This window comes from Narcine bancroftii, chromosome 6 (genome assembly GCF_036971445.1).
Source record: "Narcine bancroftii isolate sNarBan1 chromosome 6, sNarBan1.hap1, whole genome shotgun sequence".
NCBI classification, from domain to species: domain Eukaryota; kingdom Metazoa; phylum Chordata; class Chondrichthyes; order Torpediniformes; family Narcinidae; genus Narcine; species Narcine bancroftii.
This window is the reverse complement of record NC_091474.1, coordinates 252137056-252162654: the sequence shown is the minus strand read 5'-3', so window position 1 is coordinate 252162654 and position 25599 is coordinate 252137056. Positions and strand designations below refer to the sequence as shown.

General features: G+C 46.0%; 3 protein-coding genes across 6 annotated transcripts in view; 2 read left to right on the top strand and 1 right to left on the bottom strand.

Moving 5' to 3' along the window:
• The window catches only part of LOC138737246 (WD repeat-containing protein 26), a 261475-nt gene extending 251959 nt beyond the window's left edge, over positions 1 to 9516 (top strand). The window contains exons 13-14 of one of the 2 annotated variants that reach the window (XM_069887979.1): positions 251 to 308; positions 9291 to 9516. In XM_069887979.1, the coding sequence (XP_069744080.1) occupies positions 251 to 308; positions 9291 to 9348 (116 nt within the window). In that variant the 3' untranslated portion in view covers positions 9349 to 9516. Of the gene's footprint in view, positions 1 to 250; positions 309 to 9273 lie in introns of both variants that reach the window. The other variant, XM_069887981.1, reaches the window with a different exon arrangement.
• cnih4 (cornichon family member 4) overlaps positions 1 to 21668 on the bottom strand; it is a 29465-nt gene extending 7797 nt beyond the window's left edge. For 2 of the 3 annotated variants that reach the window (XR_011340854.1, XR_011340855.1), the window contains exons 1-5: positions 21571 to 21668; positions 20633 to 20701; positions 3492 to 3604; positions 3031 to 3171; positions 2599 to 2727 (exon numbers count right to left, since the gene is read on the bottom strand). Coding sequence is in view for 1 of the 3 variants with exons in the window: in XM_069887991.1 (XP_069744092.1) it covers positions 2700 to 2727; positions 3031 to 3171; positions 3492 to 3604; positions 20633 to 20701; positions 21571 to 21639 (420 nt within the window). In the remaining 2 variants the exon portion in view is untranslated. Of the gene's footprint in view, positions 1 to 2511; positions 2728 to 3030; positions 3172 to 3491; positions 3605 to 20632; positions 20702 to 21570 lie in introns of those variants that run through there. The other variant, XM_069887991.1, reaches the window with a different exon arrangement.
• Positions 21669 to 24417: 2749 nt separating this feature from the next.
• The window catches only part of LOC138737244 (alanine--tRNA ligase, mitochondrial-like), a 71676-nt gene continuing 70494 nt past the window's right edge, over positions 24418 to 25599 (top strand). Inside the window, 1 exon segment of the mRNA XM_069887973.1 lies at positions 24418 to 24658. Within this exon segment, the coding sequence (XP_069744074.1) occupies positions 24437 to 24658 (222 nt within the window). The 5' untranslated portion in view covers positions 24418 to 24436.

Here is a 25599-nt window from a genome sequence, read left to right as displayed (position 1 = left end):
TTGTAAACAAGATGAACACTGACTTCAATACTTTTATTCCAATTGTATTTGGTTTGCCGAAACCCAGTTTGCCACATCAATGTGGTGGGTGTGGCTGTTCAAACAAAAGGAAGAAAATAATAATGATGGACTTGTAACCGTTTCTTAAATCTCAATAAAAAAATAATTAACTGTTTATTTGAATTTTCAGCTTTCGTTCATAGCTAGGAAAAGAGATCTTGACACTTTACTGTATTGCCCCTATACCTAGGGTCAAGAACAAAGAATAAGTCAAAGGAAGGTTCCAGCATCCCAGCTGAGTCGCTTTGGTAAGTGAGAGAGAAAAAACATTCAGGCCGATGGGAATAATAGAGCACCAGTGAGAGAGGGACTAAAGGCCAGTGGTGGGAAAATTACTCGAGGAGATTCATAGGAGCAGGATTAAAAGGTAAAAGGTTGCTTTGTGGACGTGAAGGAAGATCACAAAGGTTTCTACAGATACTAAGGGCAAATGGATAGCAAGGGACAAAACTGATCCTTTTAAAGACCAGAATAGTCATCAATACATGAAGGCACACGAGATGGGGGAGATCTTAAATGGATTTTTCACATCTGTATTTACTCAAGAGACGAACACAGTCCATGGAAGTGAGGCAAAACAGCAGTGAGTCTCATCACACGTGACAGGGTGATTGCTGTCTTGAGCGAATTAAGGGTAGATGAATCCCGACAGCCTGACAAGATAGTCTCTTGGACCTTGAGGGAGGCTCGTGCAGAAATTGCAGGTGCCCTGCCTGAGAAATGTCCTTAGCCACAGGTGAGGTTCCAGAGGATACTGAACGTTGTTCTGTTGTTCAAAAAAGGTTTTATGAATAATCTGGGTAGAGCTCGGTGAGACTGACATTAGTGGTGGGTAACTTATTGGAAGTTATGTTAAGAGGCAAGAGATATCAATACTTGGATGGATTGATTTAGGATAACCAACATGGCTTTGTGCACGGTAGGTCATGTCTAACCAATCTTAGTTTTTCAAGGAGGTTGCCAGGAAAGTTGATGAAGGCAGTGGATGGACTTTAGTAAGGCCTTTGACAAAGTCCCACATGGGTGTTTATTCAATAAGGTAAAGTCACTCAGTATTCAGGATGAGGCAGGAAATTGGATTGGATAAGCTTTGGGAGAAGCCAGCAAGTAGTAGAGGCTAGAGGCCTCTGACTAGAGGCTTGTGGCATAGTGCGTTGCATTTGCCCAAGACACTTCTCCACTTGTTGCTCTATAAAGTTCGCTGTTTGACCTGCTGAGTTTCTCCAACATTGTGTTTTTACTGCTTTGGATATTGATACCTTTCCAGGAGCTAGCAACAGTCAGGTCAGTGACACTGACTGGCTCTGAGGACAAGGGTGCAGGCACCAGTCAAGGCGATAGTGAGGGGTGCAGTGACTGCAGTGGGACAGACGGCTGCAGAAGAGATCCCAGGATCGTGTGTTACCTTAAGGTCAAGAATGTCACTGGACAGTTGGAGAATGTTCTTATGAAGAAGATTGAGAGTCAATGAAGCAAAGTTGACTGAGCTAGCGCTTTTCTCTTTGGAGCAACGAAGGATGAGAAGTGACTTAATAGAGGAATAGAAGATTGAGGGGCTTAGATAGGGTCGACATTCAGCACCTTTTTCTCTGGGGTGACAATGGCCAATAGCAAGTTATCAAATGTGGGTGGAAGAAAGTTAAGGGAGATGTCGGGTTAAGTTTTTTTTACATAGAATAGTGGGTGCCTGGAATGCATTGCCAGGGTTGGAGCCTGCTACATTAGGGACATTTAAAAGACTGAAATTGACATGTAGATTTTAATTTTAACAAAAGAGCACAGTAGAAGGCCCTTCTGGCCTATGTAAGCTGTGCCACCCAATTAATCCTACAAACCCCTTTATAGTGCCAGGGGTTCGAATCCCGCGCTGTCTGTTAGGAGTTGTACATCCTCCCCCTGTCTGCAAGAGTTTTCCCCCACCATTTAAAATGTACATGGGGTTGTAGGTTAATGGGGTGTAAATTGGGTGGCACAGATTCATGGGCCAAAATGGCCTGTTACTGTACTGTATTGTCTAAATTTTTTTTTTAAATCAAATTTAAATTTTGGAGGGTGGGAGGAAACCAGAGCACCTAGAGAAAACCTACACAGTTCACGGGCAAACATACAGCGCCACAGTAATAGCATTGCACTAACAGCTACACCATCTACACCGGGGTAACAAAAATGGAGGGCTATGGGTATGAGGTTAGGGAAGGATTAGATTGTTGTGAAGTTTTACATAGGTCAGCTCAACATTGTGGGCTAAAGGGCCAGTGCTCTTCTGTGTTTGGTGTCACTGATATACCAGACGTTACGTCGAAGCGCTCAGGGTGCAGCATCCAGTGTTTCTCCCGAGGAGCTGGATCTCAGCTGCCTCCTCTGTACCAAAAGCCACAGTGACTGCAGTGCACACAACCCACAGGGGATCAACAAGCTCCACATGAAATCTCTCCATCACACAATCAAAGGTTCATTTTAAACTAACTTTATTGCTTAAAAAAAATAATCTCAAAACACATTTCAGTCAGGTCCAGAAAATAAACTGCATGATCCAACCTTTGTCATCTTCTGATCAGAGAGCCGGACATGGGAACACGCTCCCAGGGCCCCACCAGGCGGCCCCAACGTTCTGATGCACACACCTCCACCAAGAGTTCTCAGTCGTTGATCAATGCCAGGATCATACTGTCAGAGGGAGGCATGGGATACGGTGAGGGATGGATGTAGTCTCCCAGGTCTGACATACCTCATCACCTTTCCACTCCTGGGTCTGATGTACCTTCATTATCTCCCACCCCTTCCTCTGACCTCCCCTCCCTCCAACCCTCTAGACCCCTCTGTCCTCCGCTCCTTCCATTCCTCATCCCCTCCCCCCCTGCCCTAGCCCCTTCCTGCGCTCCCCCTCTCTGCCCCCCCTCCATCCCTCACCCCACTTTGTCTTCGCACTCTTCTGTCCCTTCCCCACCCCCCCCCTTCTGCTCCACTCACCTGTACAAGTAAATGAAGAAGCAGAGCAGGTGGAAGCCCAGCTTGATCATGGCCTCCTTCATGTGGGTCTTGAGGAGCCCACGGTTGTGTATCTCAGTCGGGTCAAACACACCAACGTTTCCCGAGGGGACTGAGAAGTACCTGTGGGAGAGGCCAGGCAGAGGTCACAGCCCCACCCCAGTTCTTCCCCCCTGGGCTCTCAGTCTCTCCCCCACCCCCCACAGGGCGCTTCTTCCCCTTCCACCGACAGGGTGCTCCGTCTCCCCCCCCATCCCACCAACAGGGTGCTCCTTTCCCCACCCCCCTCACAGGGCACTCCTTGTTCCACCCTGCCCCCCAGGGTCCTCAATGCCCTCCCCGACCGTGAGCCCCCTCTGCCCCCATGCCCGCCCCCATGGTCCACACCAGACCCCTTTCAACCAGATCCTCCCACAACCTCCCTCCCCCCAGGACCCACTGACCTGTAGACATTCCAGGCTGTGACAGGCAGGTTGAGAAGCAGAATGAACCAGTGCAGCGAGAGGACCATCAACACCGACACGGCCCCGTGTCCCACAAGCTCCGGTAACACCCACTGTGGGACAGGGTCGGTCAGTGGGGAGCCCGATTCCCCCCCATATCCCCCAACCGACACAGCCGCGTGTCCCACCAGCTCCGGTAATACCCACTGTGGGACAGGGAGGGTCAGAGGGGAGCCCGATTTTCCCCCCCCCCCCTCCCATCAGCACTGACACGGCCCCGTATCTCACCAGCTCTGGTAACACCCACTGTGGAATGGGAGGTGAGGGAGAGGTCAGTGCGGAGCTCCCCCACGCCTTGGCTCAGTCCTCCCCAACCCTCCCCCCTCGACGCGTTTCCCCAGGATCTTTGTGCATTTTACTCAACCCCAGCTGCCACAGACTTTCTCAGCAATTTCTTTCAATACTTCCCTCTTCATTAAAACCCAAGGTGTGGCTGCAGGCCCTGGTGTGGGTCACCGCTGTTCCTCTTTACTGTACATACACCTGCGACTCCCCCCAGAATTTCCTCCATCACAATGGTGACTGGAGCCTTGCAGAACACTCTGCAAATTCATCATTTACCACTGACCTCCTCCCCCAGATCTCACACCTCTCCCCTCTGCCCACCTGCCTCTACCTCAGCTAGGAACAGATATTCCCTAGTTCCCACAGCTACCTCGAACACACCTCCCCCACAGTATCCTGGAAGGACCCTATTTCATTCTCCCAGTTTCTCCACATTCAGACACCTGAAGTGCCTTTCATCAGGAAAGCAGCTTCCATAGAACCATAGAAAACTACAGCACAGAAAAGGCTGTTCAGTCCTTCTAGTCTGGGCCAAACTATTTTTCTCCCTAGTCTCACTGACCTGCATCCACTCTCTATACCCCTCCCAGCCATGAATGTAACAAAATTCTTCTTAAAAATTAAAATTGAACTGTCATTCACCACTTTAGCTGGCAGCTTGTTCCACACTCCCATCACTCTCTGGGTGAAGTTCCCCCTAAACCTTTCACCCTTAACCTCATGTCCTCTGGTTTGTATCTCACCGACCGTCAGTGGGAAAAGCCTGTCTACCTTTACTCTGTCTGTCCCCCTCATTTTAAATGCCTCAATCAAATCTCTTCTCATTCTTCTGCACTCCAGGGAATAAAGTCCTGTTTAACCTTTCCCTGTAACTCAGTCCCTGAAGTCCGGGCAACATCCTAGAAATCTTCTCTGCACTCTTTCTATCTTATTGAGATCTTTCCTGTAGTTTGGTGACCAAAACTGCACACAATTCTCCAAATTGGGCCTCACCAATGTCTTTTACAACTTTAACATAACATCCCAACTCCTGTATTCAATACTTTGATTTATGAAGGCCAAGATGCCAAAACTTCTGTTTTTGACCCTGTCCACCTGTGAGGCCACTTTTACAGAATTACATATCTGCATTCCCCAATCCTGTTCCACTGCACTCCTCAGTGCCCGACCATTTACCGTGTACGTCCTACCTTGGTTTGTCCACATCCCTTAACACTTTCCCCATCCCTCTCCGTGACCCCCTCATCCACAACCTCTCTGTGACCCCCCCTCCATGATCTCGTCCGCTCACCCTCCCCACCCCCTCTCTGACCCCCTCGTCCACATTCCTCCCACCACCCTTGCTGTGAACCCCTTGTCCACAACTCTCAACTCCTCTCCATGACCCATTTATCCACACCCCTCCCCAACTCAATTTACCTGACCCCCTTGTCTGCTCAACCCTCTCCACCCCATCTCTGTGACTCCATTGTCAGTTCCATCCAGTCTCTTGTTTAAATTTAGACATACAGCACGGTAAGAAGCCATTTCACCCCACGAGTCCGTGCCGCCCAATCTACAACCACTTAACCTACAACCCCAATACGTTTCGAACAGTGGAAGAAAAACTGAAGCCCCTGGAGAAAACCCACACAGACACGGGGAGAACATACCTGCTCCTCACACACAGCATGGGATTCGAACCCCAGTCCCAATCACTGGCCAGAATTCCTGTTGCCCCTTCATTCTCATCAGATCCCAGCACTGGCAGCCACTTTCTTCCAATCACCCCCTCCCCCCTGACATCTTCTTCCACCTGACCCCTTGGCTTTTCTTACCTCTCTCCCTTTGCCTGGCAGCTGTCAATCTACATGATTGACAGGAAAGTGCTTACGATAGCATGAAGGGGCTATGAGAATGCCTTGTCAGGAATAAAAGAAACCCCAAAGCCTTCTACCAGTCTGTGAAGAACAAGAGGAGGCTAGGAGCCAGCAGGGGAGTGGTGGAAATGTGCATGTAGCCAGAAGAGGTGGAGGAGGTCATTAATGAATCAATATTCACCAGAGAAAAGAACATTGGCAATGGTAAAGATGACTTGGGGTTGACTGAAACGCTTGAGCATGTTAACACTGTTCCCCCACACCTAGATGAAGGGCTCAAGCCCAAAGCGGTGGTGATGTATCTTCAGCTTTGCTACATAAAGGCACTGTTTGACCTGTTGAGTTTCTCCAGCATTTGTGTGGTTTTTTTTTTCACTTAACCACAGTGTCCACAGAATTCTGAGTTTTACCCTTGGGAGGGAGAGTGTTTTTGGAGCTTTTGAAAAGCGTGAAGTTGCCAGTACCAGACAAGATTTACCTAAGGCTATTGTGGGTCAGATACCAGAGGATTGGAGAGTTGCAAATGTTATCCTGTTCAAGATTGGAGAGAACCCTAACCCTAATGTGATAGGGGAGTGAATTTTACTTCAGTGGTGGGCAAGCTGATGGAGAAGATCCAGAGACAGGATTTACAAGCATTTAGAGAGGCTTAATCTGTTGAGGGACGGTCAGTATGGCTTCGTCAGGGAAAGGTGTGTTTCATGAGCCTAATTTAATTCTGAGAGAGGTAGAGTGGTGGATATAGTGTACATGGATTTCAGCGAGACATATAAGGTTCCCAATGCAAGGCTCATTCAGAAAGTAAGGGGGCATGGAATCCAAGGAGGCTTTGCTTTGTGGATACAGAATTGGCTTGCTCAAAGAAGGCAGAGGGTAGATGGTTTGTGTTCTGCCTAATTACCAACAGTGTTCCACAAGGACCTGTTGCAGGATCCTTCCTCTTTGTGATTTTTGTGTGTCCTGGATGTGAAGTGGAAAGGTGAGTTAGCAAATTTGCAGATGACATGAAAGTGGGTGGTGGTGTGGATAATCTGGAGGGTTACAGAGAGACATTGATTCGATGCAGAAGTGGCAGATGGAATTTAACCCAGAAAAGTGTGAAGTGGTTCATTTCAGGTCAAATCTGAAGGCAGAGTACAACGTTAATGGGGTGTGGTGGGGGGGGGGGGGGGGGGGGGGGCGGGGGAAGAGGGAGACTGAGCAGTGTGGAGGAATTGAAAAATCTTACGGTCTGTGTCCACAGGGCTACTGCACAGTTGATAGTGTTGTTAAGAAGGTATATGGTGTTGCCTTCATTAAGTATGGGATCAAATGAGGTAATGTTCTGAGACCTTGGTTAGACCAGACTTTGGAAATATTGTGTTCAGTTCTCATCACCTCTCTGCAGGATGTGGTTGCTGTAGAGAGGATGTAGAAGAGATTTTCATGGACGCTGCCTGGATTGGAAAGCAGGCCTTATGAGGATAGGTTGAGTTAATCTGATCTTGGAGCGACAAGGATGAGGGGTGACCTAATGGAGGTGAACAAGGTGATGAGAGGCATTGATCACGTGGACAACCAGAGGCCTTCTCCAAGGGCTGAAATGATTAACACAAGGGGGCATAGTTTTAAGATGCCCTGAAGCAAGTAGGGGGGATGTAATAGGGAAGTTCTTCACACAGAGAGGGGTGGGTGCATGGAATGCCAGCAACAGTGGTGGAGCCAGGTGAGGTAGGAGTCAAAATCTCTTCACAACATAGTGCTGAATTCAGAATTACTTAAAGGGCCTGCTGTAGTAGGAGTCATTTCAAAGTTACCCATGCAGGGAGTCTCGTTTTTATCACCGAAGGAGATCCAGAGTGATCGAGGATCTAACTTTATGTCTGGGTTGTTTCAGCTGTTGATTTATGAGTTGGGAATAAAACAGATCACTTCATCTGCACACCATCCTGAAACTCAGGGAGCTTTGGACAGATTTCATTCTACTCTTAAAAATATGATGAGGATTTAGTCTGGAGAATGGGAAAGATTGAGATGAAGGGATTCATTGATTGTCATTTGCAGCAAGGGAGGCTGTGCAGGAGTCATTAGGTTTCAACCCCTTTGAAATTGTGTTTGGACATCAGGTTAGAGGACCTTTAATGTTGATAAAAGAACAGTGGGTAAATGAGGATGTGCAGTTGGACTTGCTGGATTATGTTTCTAAATTTAAAGATAGGTTAGAAAAAGTGTGGACTTTAGCTCAAGAGAATTGAGAAATGGCTCAGGGTAAAATGAAGCATTTATTAGACAGGAAAGCTCGTGAGGAATTTTAAGACAGGAAGTAAAGTGTTAATTTTGTTCCCAACACATGACAATCCTTTGAGAGCTAAATTTTCAGGACCGTATGTAATTAAATCAAAACTGAATGATGTTAACTATTCCAGATCGAAAGAATAAAACTCAGGTTTGTCATAAATATGTTGATACCTTATTATGAGGATAAGGGTAGTGGAGAACAATCTGTATCAGAGGTGTGTTGTTGACAGGAAGTTATGATCATAAGATTATGGAAACAGAATCTTGTGAGGGTAACCTTAAAGAAACCTATTTAAGCAATTTTGGAAAATCTGGAGGCAAAGTTAGGCCATCTTAAGTCACCAGAACAGATACAGTTGAAATAATTAATTTTTAAATATACACATTTGTTTTCTGATGGGCCAAAAAGGATGTCGGTGATTTATCACGATGTGTATGTGCGAGAGGCAAGTTCTAAAAAACAACACCCATATAGAATAAACACTCAGAAGAGTAAAATCGTGGAACAGGAGGTGGAATATAGGTTGATATTATTAGACTTTCAAACTCCGATTGGAGTTCTCCTTGTATTCTGGCACCGAAACCAGATGAAACTGTTAGGTTCTGTACAGATTAATTCAGTAACTAAAACAGATGCCTATCCTATGCTGAGAATAGATGACTGTACTGATAAAATTGGGAAAGCTAAATTTCTTACTAAGGTGGATTTGTTGAAGGGTTACTGGTGTGTACCTTGAACTGAGAGACGAAAGAATATTTCGGCTTTTGTAATACCATCTGGTTTATATGAGTATAATGTGAAAAATGCCCCTGCAACAATCCAAAGCATGATTAATTCGGTAATCCAAGGGTTGACACATACACATACAAGAGTTAATGCTTATATTGATGACTTGGTCACAAAAAGTGACACATGGGAAGAACATCCAAGGGAATTTGGACAATTTGTTTGCAAGATTATCCAAAGCAAACTTAACTGTCAATTTAACTAAAAGTGAATTTGGACATGTTACTGTGACATACTTAGGTCATGTAGTCAGTCAAGGCAAACCTATTTAAGCTAAGCTGAATACAATATCTGAGTTTCCTATTCCCAATGGCAAGAAAGCAGTGAGAACGTTTTTAGGAATGGCAGGATATTAAAGGAAATTTTACAGAACTTTTGCTGAGGTTGCTCTTCCTTTAACCAACCTTTTGAAGAAAGGGGAGAAATTTGTGTGAACTAAAGTTTGTCAAACATCTTTAGAAAATTTAGAGTTGCTATGCCATTGTCCTGTGTTAAAATTTCCTGATTTTGACAGACCATTTTCTTCATCAGTGGATACAAAAACATGATGAAATTGACCATCCAGTTGCCTACTTTTCAAAAAAATTGAATGCTCATCAAAGGAACTATTCCACTATTGAGAAGGAACTGTTGTCTATACTTGCTTTGCAGAATTTTGATGTACATCTCGGTACCTCTCATGAGCCAATTGTGATATTTACTGACCACAATCCTCTGGTGTTTTTAAATAAAATGAAGAATTTTAAAAATTGATAAACTGGAGTGTAATATTGCAAGATTATAATCTGCAAATTAATCATATCAGAGGTACAAATAATGTGATAGCAGATTGTCAAGAAGTTAGAAGTGATCATGTATAGAAGTATATCCTCTCAACATTGGGCTACATTGTTATAACATGTTATATATTGTGACCTGTTTATCACTTTTAGTGATTTAAAAGTCAGTTTAGTTATAACTGAATTTTAACTCAAGAGCTAACATTCTTCTTTAGGGGAAAAGTGTGATAGATTATTTTATATTGTATATAGTTATGTTTTAAAGGAGATAAATTGTGGCAGGTTTTTTAGTGTAGGTCACATTTAAACACTTCAAAACAGGTTTCATTTAAAATTACAGAGTTCTGCTCAAGCCAGACAGTCCAGGCTCCGAGTGCCTTTACAAAACTGTGAAGGATGCCTATAAGGACTTACAAGTAGGTGTAAATTGGACCTGCTGTGGAGTAATGGATTATTGTTTTGGAAAGCAACAGATGAACAAACTCAGAAGATTAGGTCCAGAGCCACAATCTGTCTGAGCGCAGTTTGCTATTCTAAGAGGGTCATGTGGTTTTCTCTGAGTGAGAGAGAGAATTCAGTTCTACAGTTCAGCAGCTGGGACTGCAACATGACAAGCTTGTGGAAAAACCCAAGGGAGGCTGTACAGGATTCATTAGGTTTGAACCCCTTTGAAATTGTGTTTGGACAAAGAAAAAGTGTATATCATGGCTATTGTGATTTATGGTGTGAAAAATAAAAAATTTAAAAAAAAAATTTAAAAAAAAAAAAAAGAAATTGTGTTTGGACATCAGGTTAGCGGACCTTTAATGTTGATAAAAGAACAGTGGGTTAATGAGGATGTGCAGTTGGACTTGCTGGATTATGTTTCTAAAATTTAAAGATAGGTTACAAAAAAAGTGTGGACTTTGGCTCAAGAGAATTTAGAAATGGCTCAGGGTAAAATAAAGCATTTATTTGACAGGAAAGCTCAAGTGAGGAATAGTTCAGCCTGGTCAAAGCACTTGTGGTCCACACAAGAGGAGAGGACAGGCTGTATGTTTCACTTGAAGTAAGAGAAACAAAAAGGAACTCTGTGGTGACCTGAAAGAAAGAGGTTATCATCTGGAAAACCCTGATGGAGCAAGTTTCTTCGAATGCAATCAGTTGTGGGCAACAAATCTCTCTCTGAAAACCAGCACGAACCTTCCTGAGCGGTAACCATTAACCTGTCAAGCACCAAAGTCTGGTGAAATTTATAAATGTTAAATTCTGTGCACAGTATAAGAATTGCCTGATACCAGTGAACTTGGAGTGAGAAGTGAGATTGGACTGTGAATTAAAGAACTTTTTTTGAGCTTATATACACATTACACACATGTGCACTTAGAATTAGAAGGGGGTTAAGTTAATACTAATAAGTTAAAGTTTGATCCTGTTTTCATGTTTAAAGATAATTAAAAGCAACTTTTGTTTCAGTCACCATTTCTCTTGGTTAATTTCTATTGCTGCTGGGTTTTGGGGTCCTCAGGGCCTGTAACAGAATGAATATGTGGGCTTGAACAGTGGTGCTGGAGGGAGGGTTTCAGTTTCATGGGGCATTGGACTGGTTCTGGAGCAGATGGGACCGGTACAAACCGGACAGTCTACATCTGGACAGGGCCAGGATTGATGTCTTGGGGAGATTGTTTGCGGGTGCTGTTGGGGAAGCTTTAAACTAATGGGGCAGGCAGATGGGAACCTACAAAGATAGAATGGGAAAGGTGGTACACAGACCAAAGCTACAGTTAGGACAGAAAAAAAATAGAGGACAGAAAAAAAATAGAGGGCAGAAAAAAAATAGAGGGCAGAAAAGTCAAAAGCAAAGGGTGCAGAGGTCACTCGATTCTAAAAGGACAATGAGCATAAGGGCACTTTAACTGTACCAGTCTGTAGTTTTAGAAACCAGATTAGTGATCTTGAATCAGTCCCCAAGCGTATAATTTAGTGGCCACCACAGAACCATGGTTGGAAGATGGGCATGGTTTGGAATTAAACTTTCAAGGGAATCAGGTGTGACAGAGTATTTAGAGGTGTTTTGGGAAGGATTATTAGAGCAGGTGGCAAACAAACATTTTAAAACACAATATTTGCAGGACTTTTGCAGAGTTCATTTTGCAAAAAGAGCAACAAAGTTTCACCATACAGCTTGCCTGGGAGAACATGTGATATTTTCAGGGAGACAGAACAGTTTTGCTCTCAGAGAGGGAGGGTGTGAAACAGAGAGAAAGGAGACAAAATAAGTTCCAGAAGGACAAGCCTTTGGAAGACTGTCTGGTCAAAGGAGAAGACTACCTGTCTGAAAGGTGACCTGAAAGAAGGAGGATCATCTGGAGAACCTTGAAGGGGGCAAGTTTAATCAGCAAGACTGATTAAACAGGAAATCAGGTGCGGATGTCCTGGAACAAAAGGAATCTCTCTCTGAAGACCAACAAGAATCCTCCTGAGTGGTAATCAATTGCCTGTTCAGCACCAAAGACTGGTGGACTTTGTTAATGCTAACTTCTGTGCACAGTACAAGAATTGCCTGCAACCAGTAAGATTGGACTGTGATCCAAAGAACTTTTCTAAGCTTATATACACATTACACACACCCGTGCTTAGTATTGAAGGGGGAATTAAGTAGGTTAAGTAAGCTGATAGTAATAAGTTAAAGTTTAATTCTGTTTTCTTGTTCAAATATAATTAAAAAACTACTTGTGTTTAAGTAACCCCTTGTGTTGTGTTGCATATTTATTGCTGCTGGGCTTTGGGGTCCTCTGGACTCCATATCACAGGTAATACAAAACAGGAAGGTAAGGTGGTGGGTGGCGCTCTTAATCAAGAATGAAATCAGGGCAATAGGGAGAGAAGATATAAGCTCCAAGAAGCATAATGTTGAGTTCATTGGGGTAGAAATTAAGAATAATAAAGGGTAAAAAACTACTGGTGGGCATTGTCTATTGCCCACCAAATAACAATAGCACAGAGGCCCAGTCAATTAATCGAGAGGTAATTGAGGCATGAACGGCAGTTGCCATGGGGGACTTTAACCTCCATGTAGATTGGGAAAATCAAGTTGGTCGAGGGAGTCCGGAGGATGACTTCATAGAATGTGTCCGTGATAGCTTTCTTGAGCATCATGTTAAGGAACCAACAAAGGAGGATTCTATTTTAGATCTAGTACTGTGCAATGAGAGGTAAAATTAATGATCTAGTAGTTAGGGACACTCTTGGAAAAAGCGATCATAGTACGATTGAATTTCTCATGCAGATAGAGGATGCAATAGTTAGATCTAAAGGAGTGTATTATGCTTGAACAGAGGAGACGATAACAGGAGGGAGGAATTGGTCAGCGTGGACTGGGAGCACAGGCTCGATGGCAGAACAGTTGAGGAACAGTGGAAGACTTTCAAAGAGATTTTTCACAGTGCTCAACAAAAATATCCTTCCGTTAAAAATAAGGGCAGTAAGAGAGGAAAGAGTTGGCCTTGGTTAACTAAGGAAATAGAGGAAAGTATAAAATTAAAAAGTCATGGGTACCAAGTGGCCAAGAATAGTGGGAAACTGAAGGATGGGGAAAACTTTAAAAGGGCAACAAAGGACAACTGAACGGGAACTAAGGGAAGGGAAGGATCATGAAGGGAAATTAGCACAAAATATAAAAACAGAGCAAAAAATGTTAAAACTATATAAAATGGAAGAGGGCAACTGGAGTCAACATGGGTCTCTTGGGGGACCCAACAGTATCTGATAGATGTTTTCGATGTAAAAAAGAAATGGGAACAACAATTCATGCAATCTGGACATGTGAGAGAGTAGAAAAATTTTGGGATGATCTCAATCAGATATTAAATAAAATAACAGAAAACAATATACCAAAGGATCCAGAGATCTTTCTCCTAAGTAACATAAAAAATAAAGAATTTGGAATTGACTTGGAGGATGCACAAAAAAGATTTGTTAAGATAGCCCTAGCCGTAGCAAAAAAATGTATTATGTCAACCTGGAAATTGGAAGATAATTTGAAAATACAACAATGGTATATAGAAATGAATAAATGTATTCCATTAGAAAAAATAACATATAGTTTAAGAAATAATATTGAAATATTCGAACAAGTATGGGAGCCTTACATTAAATACAATAGCGAAAACCTACCGGGAACAAACATTACCTAAGTTGATGGAAGGAGAAGAAAAGAAAAGAATGGACTCAGTAGAATTTCTGGTGTATTTTTGTTGAATGACAACATTGTCTGACTGGCTTAATGCAACCTAGATTGTATACCTAAAATGGATGAGAGGGGGGGTGGGGGGGTGGCTTGGGAGGAGGGAGTGGGGGGGAGAAAAAGACACTGTATATGTGTGAAAAAGAAAAAGTATATATCATGGCTAACGTGATTTATGGTGTGAAAAATAAAAAAATTTAAAAAAGAAAAAAAAAACATGGGTCTCTTGGAAGATGGGAAAAGGAGATTGATATTGAGTAATGAGGAAATGGATGAGGCATCGAACAGATATTGTGTGTCAGTCTTCATGGTGGAAGACACGTCCAGCCAAAGTGTGGCAATAGGGAGGTGAGGGCCGTGACTGAAGGTGGACAAATCCCCTGGTCCTGATGGGATGCATCCCAGGTACTGAAGGAAATGGCGGGAATTATAGTCGATGCGTTGGACGTCATTTACCAAAATTCTCTGGATTCTGGGCAGATCTCAGCAGATTGGAAGACAGCAAATATCACACCACTTTTTAAAAAGGGATGTAGGCAGAAGACAGGTAACGATCGGCCAGTTACCTAAATGTCTGTATTTGGGAAAATGCTTGAAGCTGGATGAAATAGCGAGACATTTAGAACGAAGGAGTTCCATCAGGCAGACGCAGCATGGATTCAGAAAGGGCAGGTCTTGTCTGACAAACTTGCTGGAGTTCTTAGAGGATATAATGGGTGGGGTAGATAGAGGGGAACAGGTGGATGTTGTATATTTGGATTTGCAGAAGGCGTTTGATAAGGTGTCGCACAAGAGACTTATCAGTAAGATACAGATTAATGGAATCAGGGGATATATATTGGCAGGGATTGAGGATTGGTTAACTGACAGAAGACAGAGAGTTGGGATAAATGGGTGTTTTTCTGATTGACAGACAGTGGGAAGTGGGGGGGGGGGGTGGGCCGTAGGGGTCCGTGCTGGGCCCGCAGCTGTTCATCATTTACATTGATGATGTGGAAGAGGGACAGAGGGTCGTGAAGCCAAGTTTGTGGATGAGACTAAATTGAGTGGAAAAGCAAATTGTACAGAGGATGTGGAGAGGGTGCAGAAGGACCTAGTTAAGTTAGGTGAGTGGGCAAAGGAACGGCAGAAGGAGGATAATGTTAGTAAATATGTGGTCAACTAGACAGGAAAAACAGAAGAGCAGATTATTATTTAAATGGTGAAAACTGCAGCAGATGCAGTCGTTCAGAAGGACTTGGGAGTGCTTGTGCATGAATCGCAAAATGTTGGGTTGCAGATACAACAGGTTATTAAGAAGGCAAATATTGGCCTTCATCGCTAGAGGAATTGAATTCAAGAACAGGGAGGTCATGCTGCAACTGTACAAGGTCCTGGTGAGGCCGCACCTGGAGAACTGTGTGCAGTTCTGGTCTCCAGACTCGACAAAGGATATACAGCCCTTGGAGGCAGTCCAGAGGAGGTTCACCAGGTCGATCCCGGAGAGGAGGGGATTGACTTACAAGGAGAGGCTAAATTGCCTGGGATTATACTCACTCTAATTCAGAAGAATGAGAGGAAATCCTATAGAAATATATAAAATTATGAAAGGTATAGATAAGCTAGAGGCAAGAAAATTGTTTTCACTGGTAGGTGAGGCCAGAACTCGGGGACACAGCCTCAAGATTCAGGGGAGTAGACTGAAGATGGAGATGAGGAAAAACTTTTTCCCAGACAGCAATGAATCTATGGAATTCTCTGCCCAGGGAAGCAGTTGAGGCGACTTCATTAAAACTTATTTAAGGTTCAGTGGAATAGATTTTTATATTAAAAAAGGAATTAAGGGATAAGGGGAAAGGGCAGGAAGGTGGAGTTGAGTCAATGACCAGATCAGCCATGATCTTATTGAATAACAGAACAGGCTCCATGGGCCGGATGACCGACTCCTGCTCATGTTCTTGTGCTCTAAATCTTCTCTGCCCTCTCCAATCTGTTGATATATTTCCTATACTTTGGTGACCAAAACTACACAATTCTCCAAGTTTGGCCTCATCAATGCCTTGTATCACTTTAACATCACATCCCAGCTCCTAGACTCAATGCTCTGATTTATAATGGCTAATATTCCATAAGCTTTCCTCGCCACCCTATCCACATGTGACTCCAACTTCAGGGAACGATGTACCATTATTCCAAGATCCCTCTGTTCCCCATGGGCATCCTGTTTCGATGAACCCTACAAAAATTTAACACCTCACACTTGTCTGCATTAAACTCCATCTGCCATCTCTCAGCCCACTCTTCCAAACAGTCCAAATCCTTCTGCAGTCCCTGAAAATCATCTTCACTATCCACAACTCCCCCTATTTTTGTATCATCCACATATTTTCTAACCCAATTTACCACTTGATCATCCAAATGATCAAGGGACCCAACATTGATGCCGAAGGCACACTGCTCATCACCGGCCTCCACCCTGACAGACAGTTATTTACCATGACTCTCTGGCTTCTACCTTCTAACCACTGTTGAACCCATCTGACTATCTCAACGTTAACACCTAGCGCATGAACCTTCCTCACCAACCTTCCACGTGGAACCTTATCAAAGGCCTTACTGAAATCCAGATAGATGACATCTACTGCTCTACCCTCATCAACCTTCCTAGTCACCTCCCCAAAAAATTCAACAAGATTTGTCAAACATGACTTTCTCCTCACAAACCAGTGTTGGGTGTCCCTAATCAGTCCCTGTCCCTCTAGATACTTATATTATCTCTAAGAATACTTTCCATTAGTTTACCCATCACCGACGTCAAACTTACTGACCGATAATTGCTGGGCCTACACCTGGAGCCCTTTTTAAACAGGGGAACCATGTTTGTGACACACCAATCCCGCGGCACACCTTCCTCCAGTGACTTGAAAAATCACTGTCAGAGCCTCCGCTATTTCCTCCCTGACTTCCCTCAAGGTCCTGGGGAAAATCAATCCCGTCGGGATCCGGAATTATCCACCTTTATATGCCACAAAGTTCCAACACCCCCTCTTTCCTAATCCCTACATTTTCCATAGATACCCCTTTTGCTTCTCTTATCCTTCTCCCTAGTGAATACCCAAGAAAAGAACTCGTTCAATATTTCCCCCATCTCATTCGGCTCCGCATATACTTGTCTGCTCTGATTCTCTCAGGGGCAAATTTTATCCTTCATTCTCCTTTTGCTTTTCACATATTTACTTTCACACTGTTCGCTACAGCCACCTCATACCTTCTTTTCGCTATTCTAATTTCTTTCTTAAGATGCTTTTTACAATCCATGTATTTTCCAAGCATCTCGTCCATACCTTGCTTCTTGTATTTAATGTAGCCCTTCTTTTTAATTTGAACCAAATTTCTAATCTCCCTTGAAAACCACGGCTCTCTCGACCTTTTGGCTCTGCCTTTCATCCTAACAGGAACCTAAAGATTCTGCACCCTCAAAATCTCACCTTAAAATTACCTCCAGTTTTCCTCCACCTCTTTCCCATAAAACAAATCAGCCCAAAACACTCTCTGCAAATCTTTTCTCATTTCTTCAAATTTGGCTTTCCCCCACTCAAACGTTCATCGTCAGACCAGACACCTCCATCACCTGCCCTATCTCATTCCCCAACAGTAGATCCAACACTGTCCCTTCTCTCGTGGGCACCTCAACATATTGCTGCAAAAAAAACCATCCAGCACACATTTTACAAGTTCAAATCCATCCAGCCCCTTCACAGAATGTGTTTCCCAATCAATATTAGGAAAATTAAAATCCCCCACTAACACAACCCTGTCTGTGTTTATTACAAATCTCTGCTATTTCCTGACAAATTTGCTCCTCTATTTCTCGCTCCCCACTAGGTGGTCTATAATACACCCCAATAATTCCACCCATAACCGCCTCCCTGGACAAGCCCTCCAATCTATCTCACATCAGCACCGCTGTAATATTTTCCCTGTCAAGCAATGCCCCCCCTTGCCCCTATTCTATCACACCTAAGCAGCGAAATCCAGGAATATTTAGCTGCCAGTCACAACCCTCCTACAACCACGTCGTACTGCCAAGTGTCTAATCACAGCTTAAGCTCGTCCACCTTCCTTACAATACTTCTAACATTAAAGTAAATGCATTTCAGAGAGTTCACGCATCCTTCTCTCTGTCACTACTTTTACAGTCAACTCTGTTATTTCTTTCCATCATCTCCCTTCCATTACTGTATTGATCATTTTCCTCTCAATCACCTGTCTATCCACCCCCAAACCTTGCCTACAAATCTTCTCTGTTTGCAGTCTAACCCTCTTCTTGCTGTTCCCCTTTATTTAGTTCCCTTCCCCCCCCCCCCAACCATTCTAGTTGAAAGCCTCCTGAGTAGCCCTAGCAAATGCCCCTGCAAGGTTACTGGTTCCTCTGGGATTCAGGTCCCACCTCCTCCAAAAAAAGGTCCCAGTGATCCACGAACTCAAATCCCTGCCCCTTCACCACTTGAGCCATGCATTCATCCTCCACCTTATATTATTCTTGCCTTCACTGTTGCGAGGCACGAGTAGTAATCCAGAGATTATTCCCTTTGCGGTCCTTTTTAGCTCCCTACTTAACTTCCCTATACTCATTTTTTTAGGACCTCTACACTCTTCCACCGTATATCGTTGGTACCAATACATACCATTTGTCTGCATTAAACTCCATCTGCCATTTACAGACCCATTCTCCCAGTTGGTCCAGATCCCTCTGCAAGCTTTGAAAATCTTCCTCGCTGTCCAGAACGCCTCCTGTCTTTGTGTCGTCAGCAAACCTGCTGATCCTCATCCAGATCATCAATATATACAACAAACAATGGCCCCAACTCAGATCCCTGAGGCCCACCACTAGTCACAGGCCTCCAGTCTGAGAAGCAACCATTCACTACCACTCTCTGTTTTCACCCACACAACCAATTACAAATCCAGTTTACAACCTCTTCATGGATACCCAGTGTCTGAACTTTCTGAACCTTCCATGTGGGACCTTTACTAAACTCCATGGAGATATCACAGCCTTTCCTTCATCTTCTTTCTTTCTTTGGCTTGGCTTCACGGACGAAGATTTATGGAGGGGGTAAAAGTCCACGTCAGCTGCAGGCTCGTTTGTGGCTAACAAGTCCGATGCGGGACAGGCAGACACGGTTTTAACCACCTCGAAAAACTGAGAGTCCTAGTCAACATTTGTGAGTTAAAATCTCCTACTACAACTTTCTGCTTCTTACATCCGCCTGCTATTTCTCAACAGATTTGCTCCTCCAATTTTCTCTATTTGGGTGGCCTATAATACAACCCTATCAGTGTGGTCTCACCTTTCCCATTCCTCAACTCCACCCATATGGCCGTCCTGACTTTGTACAGCTGAGATATTTTCCCTGACCAGCAATGTCACTTCTCCCCCTTTCATCCCTCCCCCTCTATCACGTCTGATGCAACAGAACCCTTGGACATTAAGCTATACTTCCTTCATCAACACATTTTGATACTTCAAAAATAATAAGCTTTTGGCACATTGACCTTCATAAATCAAGTACAGGAGTTGGGATGTTGTGGTAAAGTTGTATAAGACATTGGTGAGGCCAAATGTGGAGTATTGTGTGCAATTTTGGTTAATGAACGACAGGAAAGATATCAATAAGATAGAAAGAGGCAGAGAAGATTGACTAGGATGTTGCCCAGACTTCAGGAACTGAGTTACAGGGAAAGGTTTGACAGGTTAGGACTTTATTCCCTGGAGTGTAGAAGAATGAGGGGAGATTTGATCGAGGTATTTAAAATGTGAGGGGGACAGACAGAGTAAATGTAGGTCGGCTTTTTCCACTGAGGGTGGGTGAGATACAGCCAGACGACATGGGTTAAGGGTGAAAGGGGAAAAGTTTAGAGGGTACATGAGGGGGAACTTCCTCACACAGAGAGTGGTGGGGGTGTGGAACGAGCAGCCAGCTGAAGTGGTGAATGTGGGCTCAATTTTGACATTTAAGAAGAATTTGGACAGGGACATGAATGGGAGAGGTATGGGGGCTATGGACTGGGTGTAGGTCAGTGGGACTAAGCAGATAAATGGTTTGGCACAGACTAGAGGGGCCTGTTTCTTGTGTTGTAATGTTCTATGGTTCTGTAATTTTGTTTGCACCCGCAGGAAAAAGGAATCTGAGGGTTGTATGTGATGACAGGTATGTACTGAAATAAATCTGAAATCTGCGAACGTACAAACTCCTTACAAACAGCGCCAAATGTGAACCTGTGTCATTGGCACTAATTGTGTTGCAGTAACCACGACTCTAACCACGCTGCCCTTATTCTACAGCTTCTATTCTCCAAGGGATAGACTTTCTTCTCCTGACCAAAGCCTCAACAAACCTCACCGACTGGGGTACCCAAATCCTTGCCCTTCACTCTGTCATGAACATGATGTCCCTTCCCCTGGACACAGCATCTCCCAATCAACCTCTGCAGGTCCCTGTCAAAAGTCTTTGAAATTAGCCTTGACCCCAGTAGAGGGCCTGTTCTTGTCAACCAGTCTGTTCTTATTCTGTAACTAGTACAATTCTGGTCACGCGCTCCCAAAGCATTCCTCCACCAATACCTCAGACACTCGTCCTGGCTCGATCACCCAGAGCAGAGTTGTCCCCTGTATGTCTGTGGCCAGCTGAAGGAAACTTTCCTGGACACGTTTGATCACATCTGCCCCAACCAAACCTACGCACTGTGGTAAACCTGGTGAACAGGAAGAAAATTGTCCCCTCATTTTGACATTCTGCCCACACTGGAGGGGACAGAGAGGGAAATGGAAGGAGGGTGTGGAGAAAGCGTGCCCCAACCTGATGCCTTTTGTGGAGAGAACTCACCTTATTCAGTTTGGAACAGCAAGCTCTGGCATTTATGTAGTCACATTCCAGATCTGACAGGGTTATGATCTGAACAGTGCTCAGGAAAACCAGACTGCCTTCCCATTTTACCAACCCTGTTCTCTCCGCCCCACCCCCCCCCCACCCCCCACCACCATCCCCGTGGGAGCATTCCCTCAAGCTGGCTCTTCTCTCCAATCCCCCATCATTTCCTTCACTCTCCTCCCTGCCTCCTACCTTCCCAAAGTCCTCCCTCCCTTTTCCTATCCTCTCCCTTCATTCCACTCTCCCCTTCTTTCCCAGTTTTCTATCCCTCCCCTTCCTCCCTCTCCCATCTTTCCCTCTCCTATCCCTCTTCCCTCCCCTCTCCCATCACCTCCTCCCCTCCCATATCCTCTCCCTTCCTCCTCATCCCCCTCTCCCTTCCTCCCCTCCCTGCCTCCCCATCCCCCCTCCCTCCCCTCTCCCATCCCCCCTCCCTCCCCTCTCCCATCCCCCCTCCCTCCCCTCTCCCATCCCCCCTCCCTCCCCTCTCCCCATCCCCCCTCCCTCCTCCCATGCCCACCCCTTCACCCTTCCTCCCCTTCCCCTCCCATCCTATCCCCTCTCCCTTCCTCCCCTTCCCCTCCCATCCTATCCCCTCTCCCTTCCTCCCCTTCCCCTCCCATCCTATCCCCTCTCCCTTCCTACCCCTCCCACCCCCCCTTCTCCCCTCTACCTCTCCTCCCATCCTATCCCCCTCCCCTCTACCTCCCCTCCCCCACTCCCCTTCTCCACCTTCCCTCCCCCCTCCCCCACCTCCCCTTTTCCCTCCCCCACCCCCCCTTTTCCCTCCCCCCCCTTTTCCCTCCCCCACCCCCCCCCTTTTCCCTCCCCCACCCCCCCCTTTTCCCTCCCCCCCCCTTTTCCCTCCCCCACCCCCCCCCTTTTGAGGATACGAAATAAACCGCCAGGAATATGAGGGCGCAACAATCGACGAGAGAGAGAACGAACACCAGCGCCTCCATCTTCACTTCCGCCTGAGACACTGGAGGAGGGGATTCCAAAGGCACCTTCCGCCCCGCAGGCCCAAGTCTGCACGTCCCTGAGAGAACGTCTGCCCCGCTCCTGTGCATCGTCCGGAAACCCCGAGAGGGCGGTCATGAGGTTCCGTCTGCGTGGACTAAAAAATGCAGACAATTTATTTGGGATTTTTTAGAAAAGGAAATCCTGAATCCAAATGTTTATTTTATCCCGTTGAGTTTAATAATTTAGTTGTTCTATATCTAATGCAATCCATGTGTTGCAAAAATGAGGCAGTGAGGGAGCTCCCCATTGTGGGAGGGGCGATGAGGGAGCTCCCCACGGGGAGGGGCAGACGGTGGGGGAGCTCCCCACTGTGGGAGGGGTGGTGAGGGAGCTCCCCATTGGGAGGGGTGGGCGATGAGGGAGCTCCCCACTGTGGGGGAGCAGGCAGTGAGGGAGCTCCCCACTTTGGGAGGGGTGGTGAGGGAGCTTCCCACTATGGGGGGGAGTGGGTGGTGATGGAGGTAATGCCCCATGTCCTGGTCTCACCCACCAGTAGAAACAATCTTCCTGCTTCTACCTATCGATCCCTTTCATAATTTACCTCAGGTCCCCTCATCCTTCAAAGCTCCAGCAAATATCGTTCCGGGTGACAGACTCTCCCGCTAGACAAGTCCCAGGAGAGGCAGAACCTCGCTCCTTCACTCATCCTCCTCCCTCTGCCCCTCCTGTCTCCTGCAGACCCTTCCCCCCTCCTTCCCAGCCTCTCCCACCCTCCCTCTCCCTCTTCCTCCCACCCACCCTCTCCCTCCCAGATCTCCTTCCCACCTTTTCCCTCCCACCCTCTCCCTCCAGATCTCCCACCTTCTCCCCACCCTCTCCCTCCCAACCCCTCCCCCAAGATCTCCCACCCTCTCCCTCCCACCCTCTCCCTCCCAACCTCTCCCACCCTCACTCCCAGATCTCCCTCCCAGATCTCCCTCCCCACAGATCTCTCTCCCTCCAACCCTCTCCCTTTCCCTCCCAATCCTCCCCCCAGATCACTCACCCCCTCCCCCCAGATCTCCCTCCCTCCCACCTCCTCCCCCCAGATCTCCCTCCCACCCATTCCCTTTCCCTCCCAGGCCCCATATCCTCCCTCTGTTTGCTCTCTGCCCCATCAGATTCCAGATATATTGTCAGACTACATACATGACATCACATACAACCCTGAGATTCGTTTTTGCAGGCCAAGGAGAATCACCACTTACTAGTGGTGCCAAATAAACAGTACACAGGTAAACAACCGATGGTACCATACAGAGTTGCACCAAGCCACATGGTCATTGGTGTAATGTGAGTAGAGCAGGGGCTAAAAATACAGCCTTGTGGTGCTCTGGGACTGATGGAGAAGGTCTTACCAACCTTTTTTGAATATTTTATTTATATTTTCACACAAGCTTGTACAGCCGTATACAACGTCAAGCCAACAGTGGCAGTTCATATTCAAATATACATATATTCATCCTCTTTCCGACTTTATATACAAGCCCGTGTCTCTACCAGCCCCCTTCCCACCACATATAAAACTAGACTACTCACTCAAACTTCAACCAACAACAACAAAACTTTAACACAAGGAAAATAAATAATAAATAAAGGACAGGGATTGCCGCAGCTCAATGGGCAGCCTCTGGGCTAATACTCATTCCTGACTTTCCTTGATCAGGATCAGTACAAGGGGGAGGAAGCCACAGCAAGGAACGGGGAAACCAATCACCGCCATGCACCTATGTATTGCATGTACAGCTGCCAGATCCTACGAAAAGTACCATATTTGTTTCTCAGGTTAGAAATGACCTTCTCCGGGGGAACGCAGCTCTGCATTTCCATATCCTATCGTTTGATACTAAGGCTAGAGTCAGGCTTCCAAGTCGCTGCAGTGCACTTCCTGGCCGCTGTCAATGTGATTAACACAAATTGAATTTGAAATTTGGACAGCTTCATTGTGAGCCTCATGTCCATTATGTTTCCCAACAGGAACAACTCTGAGTCCTGTGGGAATTATTTACCTATGATTTTCTTTAGGACTTGGCCTAGTTCTTCCCATGACCAAGTGGTGTGCACAAACATCCCAGTCGCCATGCTGCATCTGAAGCATTGGTCCGAGAGTTCTGGTTTTGACCTGTTGATTTTCTGCGGTGTTAGATACAGAGGGTGCAAGAAGTTACCTTGGACCAGCCTATACCTCGCTTTGATGACCGTGGTCATGCTTTCCCGGCACAAGTCGGACCAGCATCTCTCATCAACTGCAATGTCCAAGTTCGACTCCCATCTTTCTCGATCTGTAAAGGCCTGGTTTGGGTCCCTCTGACTGGAACAGGTAATACATAGCTGAAATAAATTTCTTCCCAATCCCCCTTCAACTCAAGGGTCCAGGGCGGCTGGGCGCGTGGCCCAGGGTGGTAGCTGGATCTCCATACCAGCCCCTTCCAAACGTGAGGCCACTGGTCGGGCATCACTTCGCCAGGTTTCCACACCCTTCTGGGCACCGCTGCAACTTGGCCAGGCACCAGCGGACTGCAGGCCATCTCTTTGCCCCACGCACCAGGACTGATCTGGGATCTCCCCACTCCAGGTGAAGGGTCGTTGAGCTGACTTCTCTCCCTATCCACTCAGCCGAGTGTTGGCCTTCCCCAGTGCAATGGCTAGGGATCGCCGCTAGGTGGGGGCCCTGCCAGTGGAGGACCAATAGGCTCTGTACGCGCCATCTTGCCTCCTTGTCATGACGCTGATGCCCGGTGGCTGCCAGTATCAAAGATGGCGGCGCCCTTACGGCGGATGCTTGCACTGCAGGTCCAGGCCCATCCTTTCCATACCTCCACCGCCGTGGAGCGGCCCGCCGGCCCCAGCGCTGCCACCGTCCGCAACACCTTCCTCCGCTTCTTCCGGGACAAGCAGCGGCACCTTGAGGTCCGCTCGGCCCCGGTGGTTCCCCGCGCTGACCCCAGTCTCCTGTTCGTTAATGCGGGGATGAACCAGGTGAGGGGGCAACGTCTGGGGTCAGGGGGCAAGGAGTGGGGGGGGGTCAGTCTGGGGTCAGGGGGTAAAATCTTGGGTCAGGGGCAGTTCAGAGGGCAAAGGCAGTAAAGTCGGGTCTGAGGGCAGGTCAGGGGGCAAAGTCTGGGGACGGCATGGAGGATTGTCGGGGGTTAGTGGGCAGAGGTCAGAGGGTGGAGGTCATTCTGGGTCAGAGGGTGGAGGGTAGTGGGCTGGAAGGCTCGGGATCTAATGAAAATCAACTTGGTCAGCATGGATGAGTTGGGCCAAGGGCCTGTTCCATGAAAGATCTGGGTGCAAAGAGGCCAGTTCCACTGGGTCAATGGGCAATGGCATCGAGTTGTACCGCGGAGAAACCGTTTCCATGATACTTATCTCACTCATATACAAAAGCAGAAGACATTGAGCAGAAATAGGCCATTCAGCCCATTGAGTCTGCCCACCATTTAATCATGAGCTTATCCATTTTCCCAGCCATCTCCCCTTTGTTGCCCTGGGTAATGTAAGGTAAAAACATCATGAGATGGGACCGGAGAAGGAGTCACCCAGTACTAAGGAGTAACAGAATGCAGATGTGACCTTGTCCACTCAAGATAAGCTTTGCACTAACAAGAATGATGTGCAACAGACTAAGAGAAGGATAGCAACAGTTTATTCATTGGACAATGTCATGGTATGATCATTTACTAAGTACGTATCCTGAGGTATATAAAAAACACCACTTGCTGATAACGGCAGAATGCGCCTTCTCCAACTAACACTGTTAGTTGCAAGTGTTACAATCCGGCAATAAAGAACAAAGAACCTTGATTTCGACTCAGTCTGGTGTCTGACTCACTCATTCATGAACAAAGCAGACCTAACAGTAATCACAAACTTATCAATCTCTGCTTTAAATACACCCAATGATCTGACCTTCACCA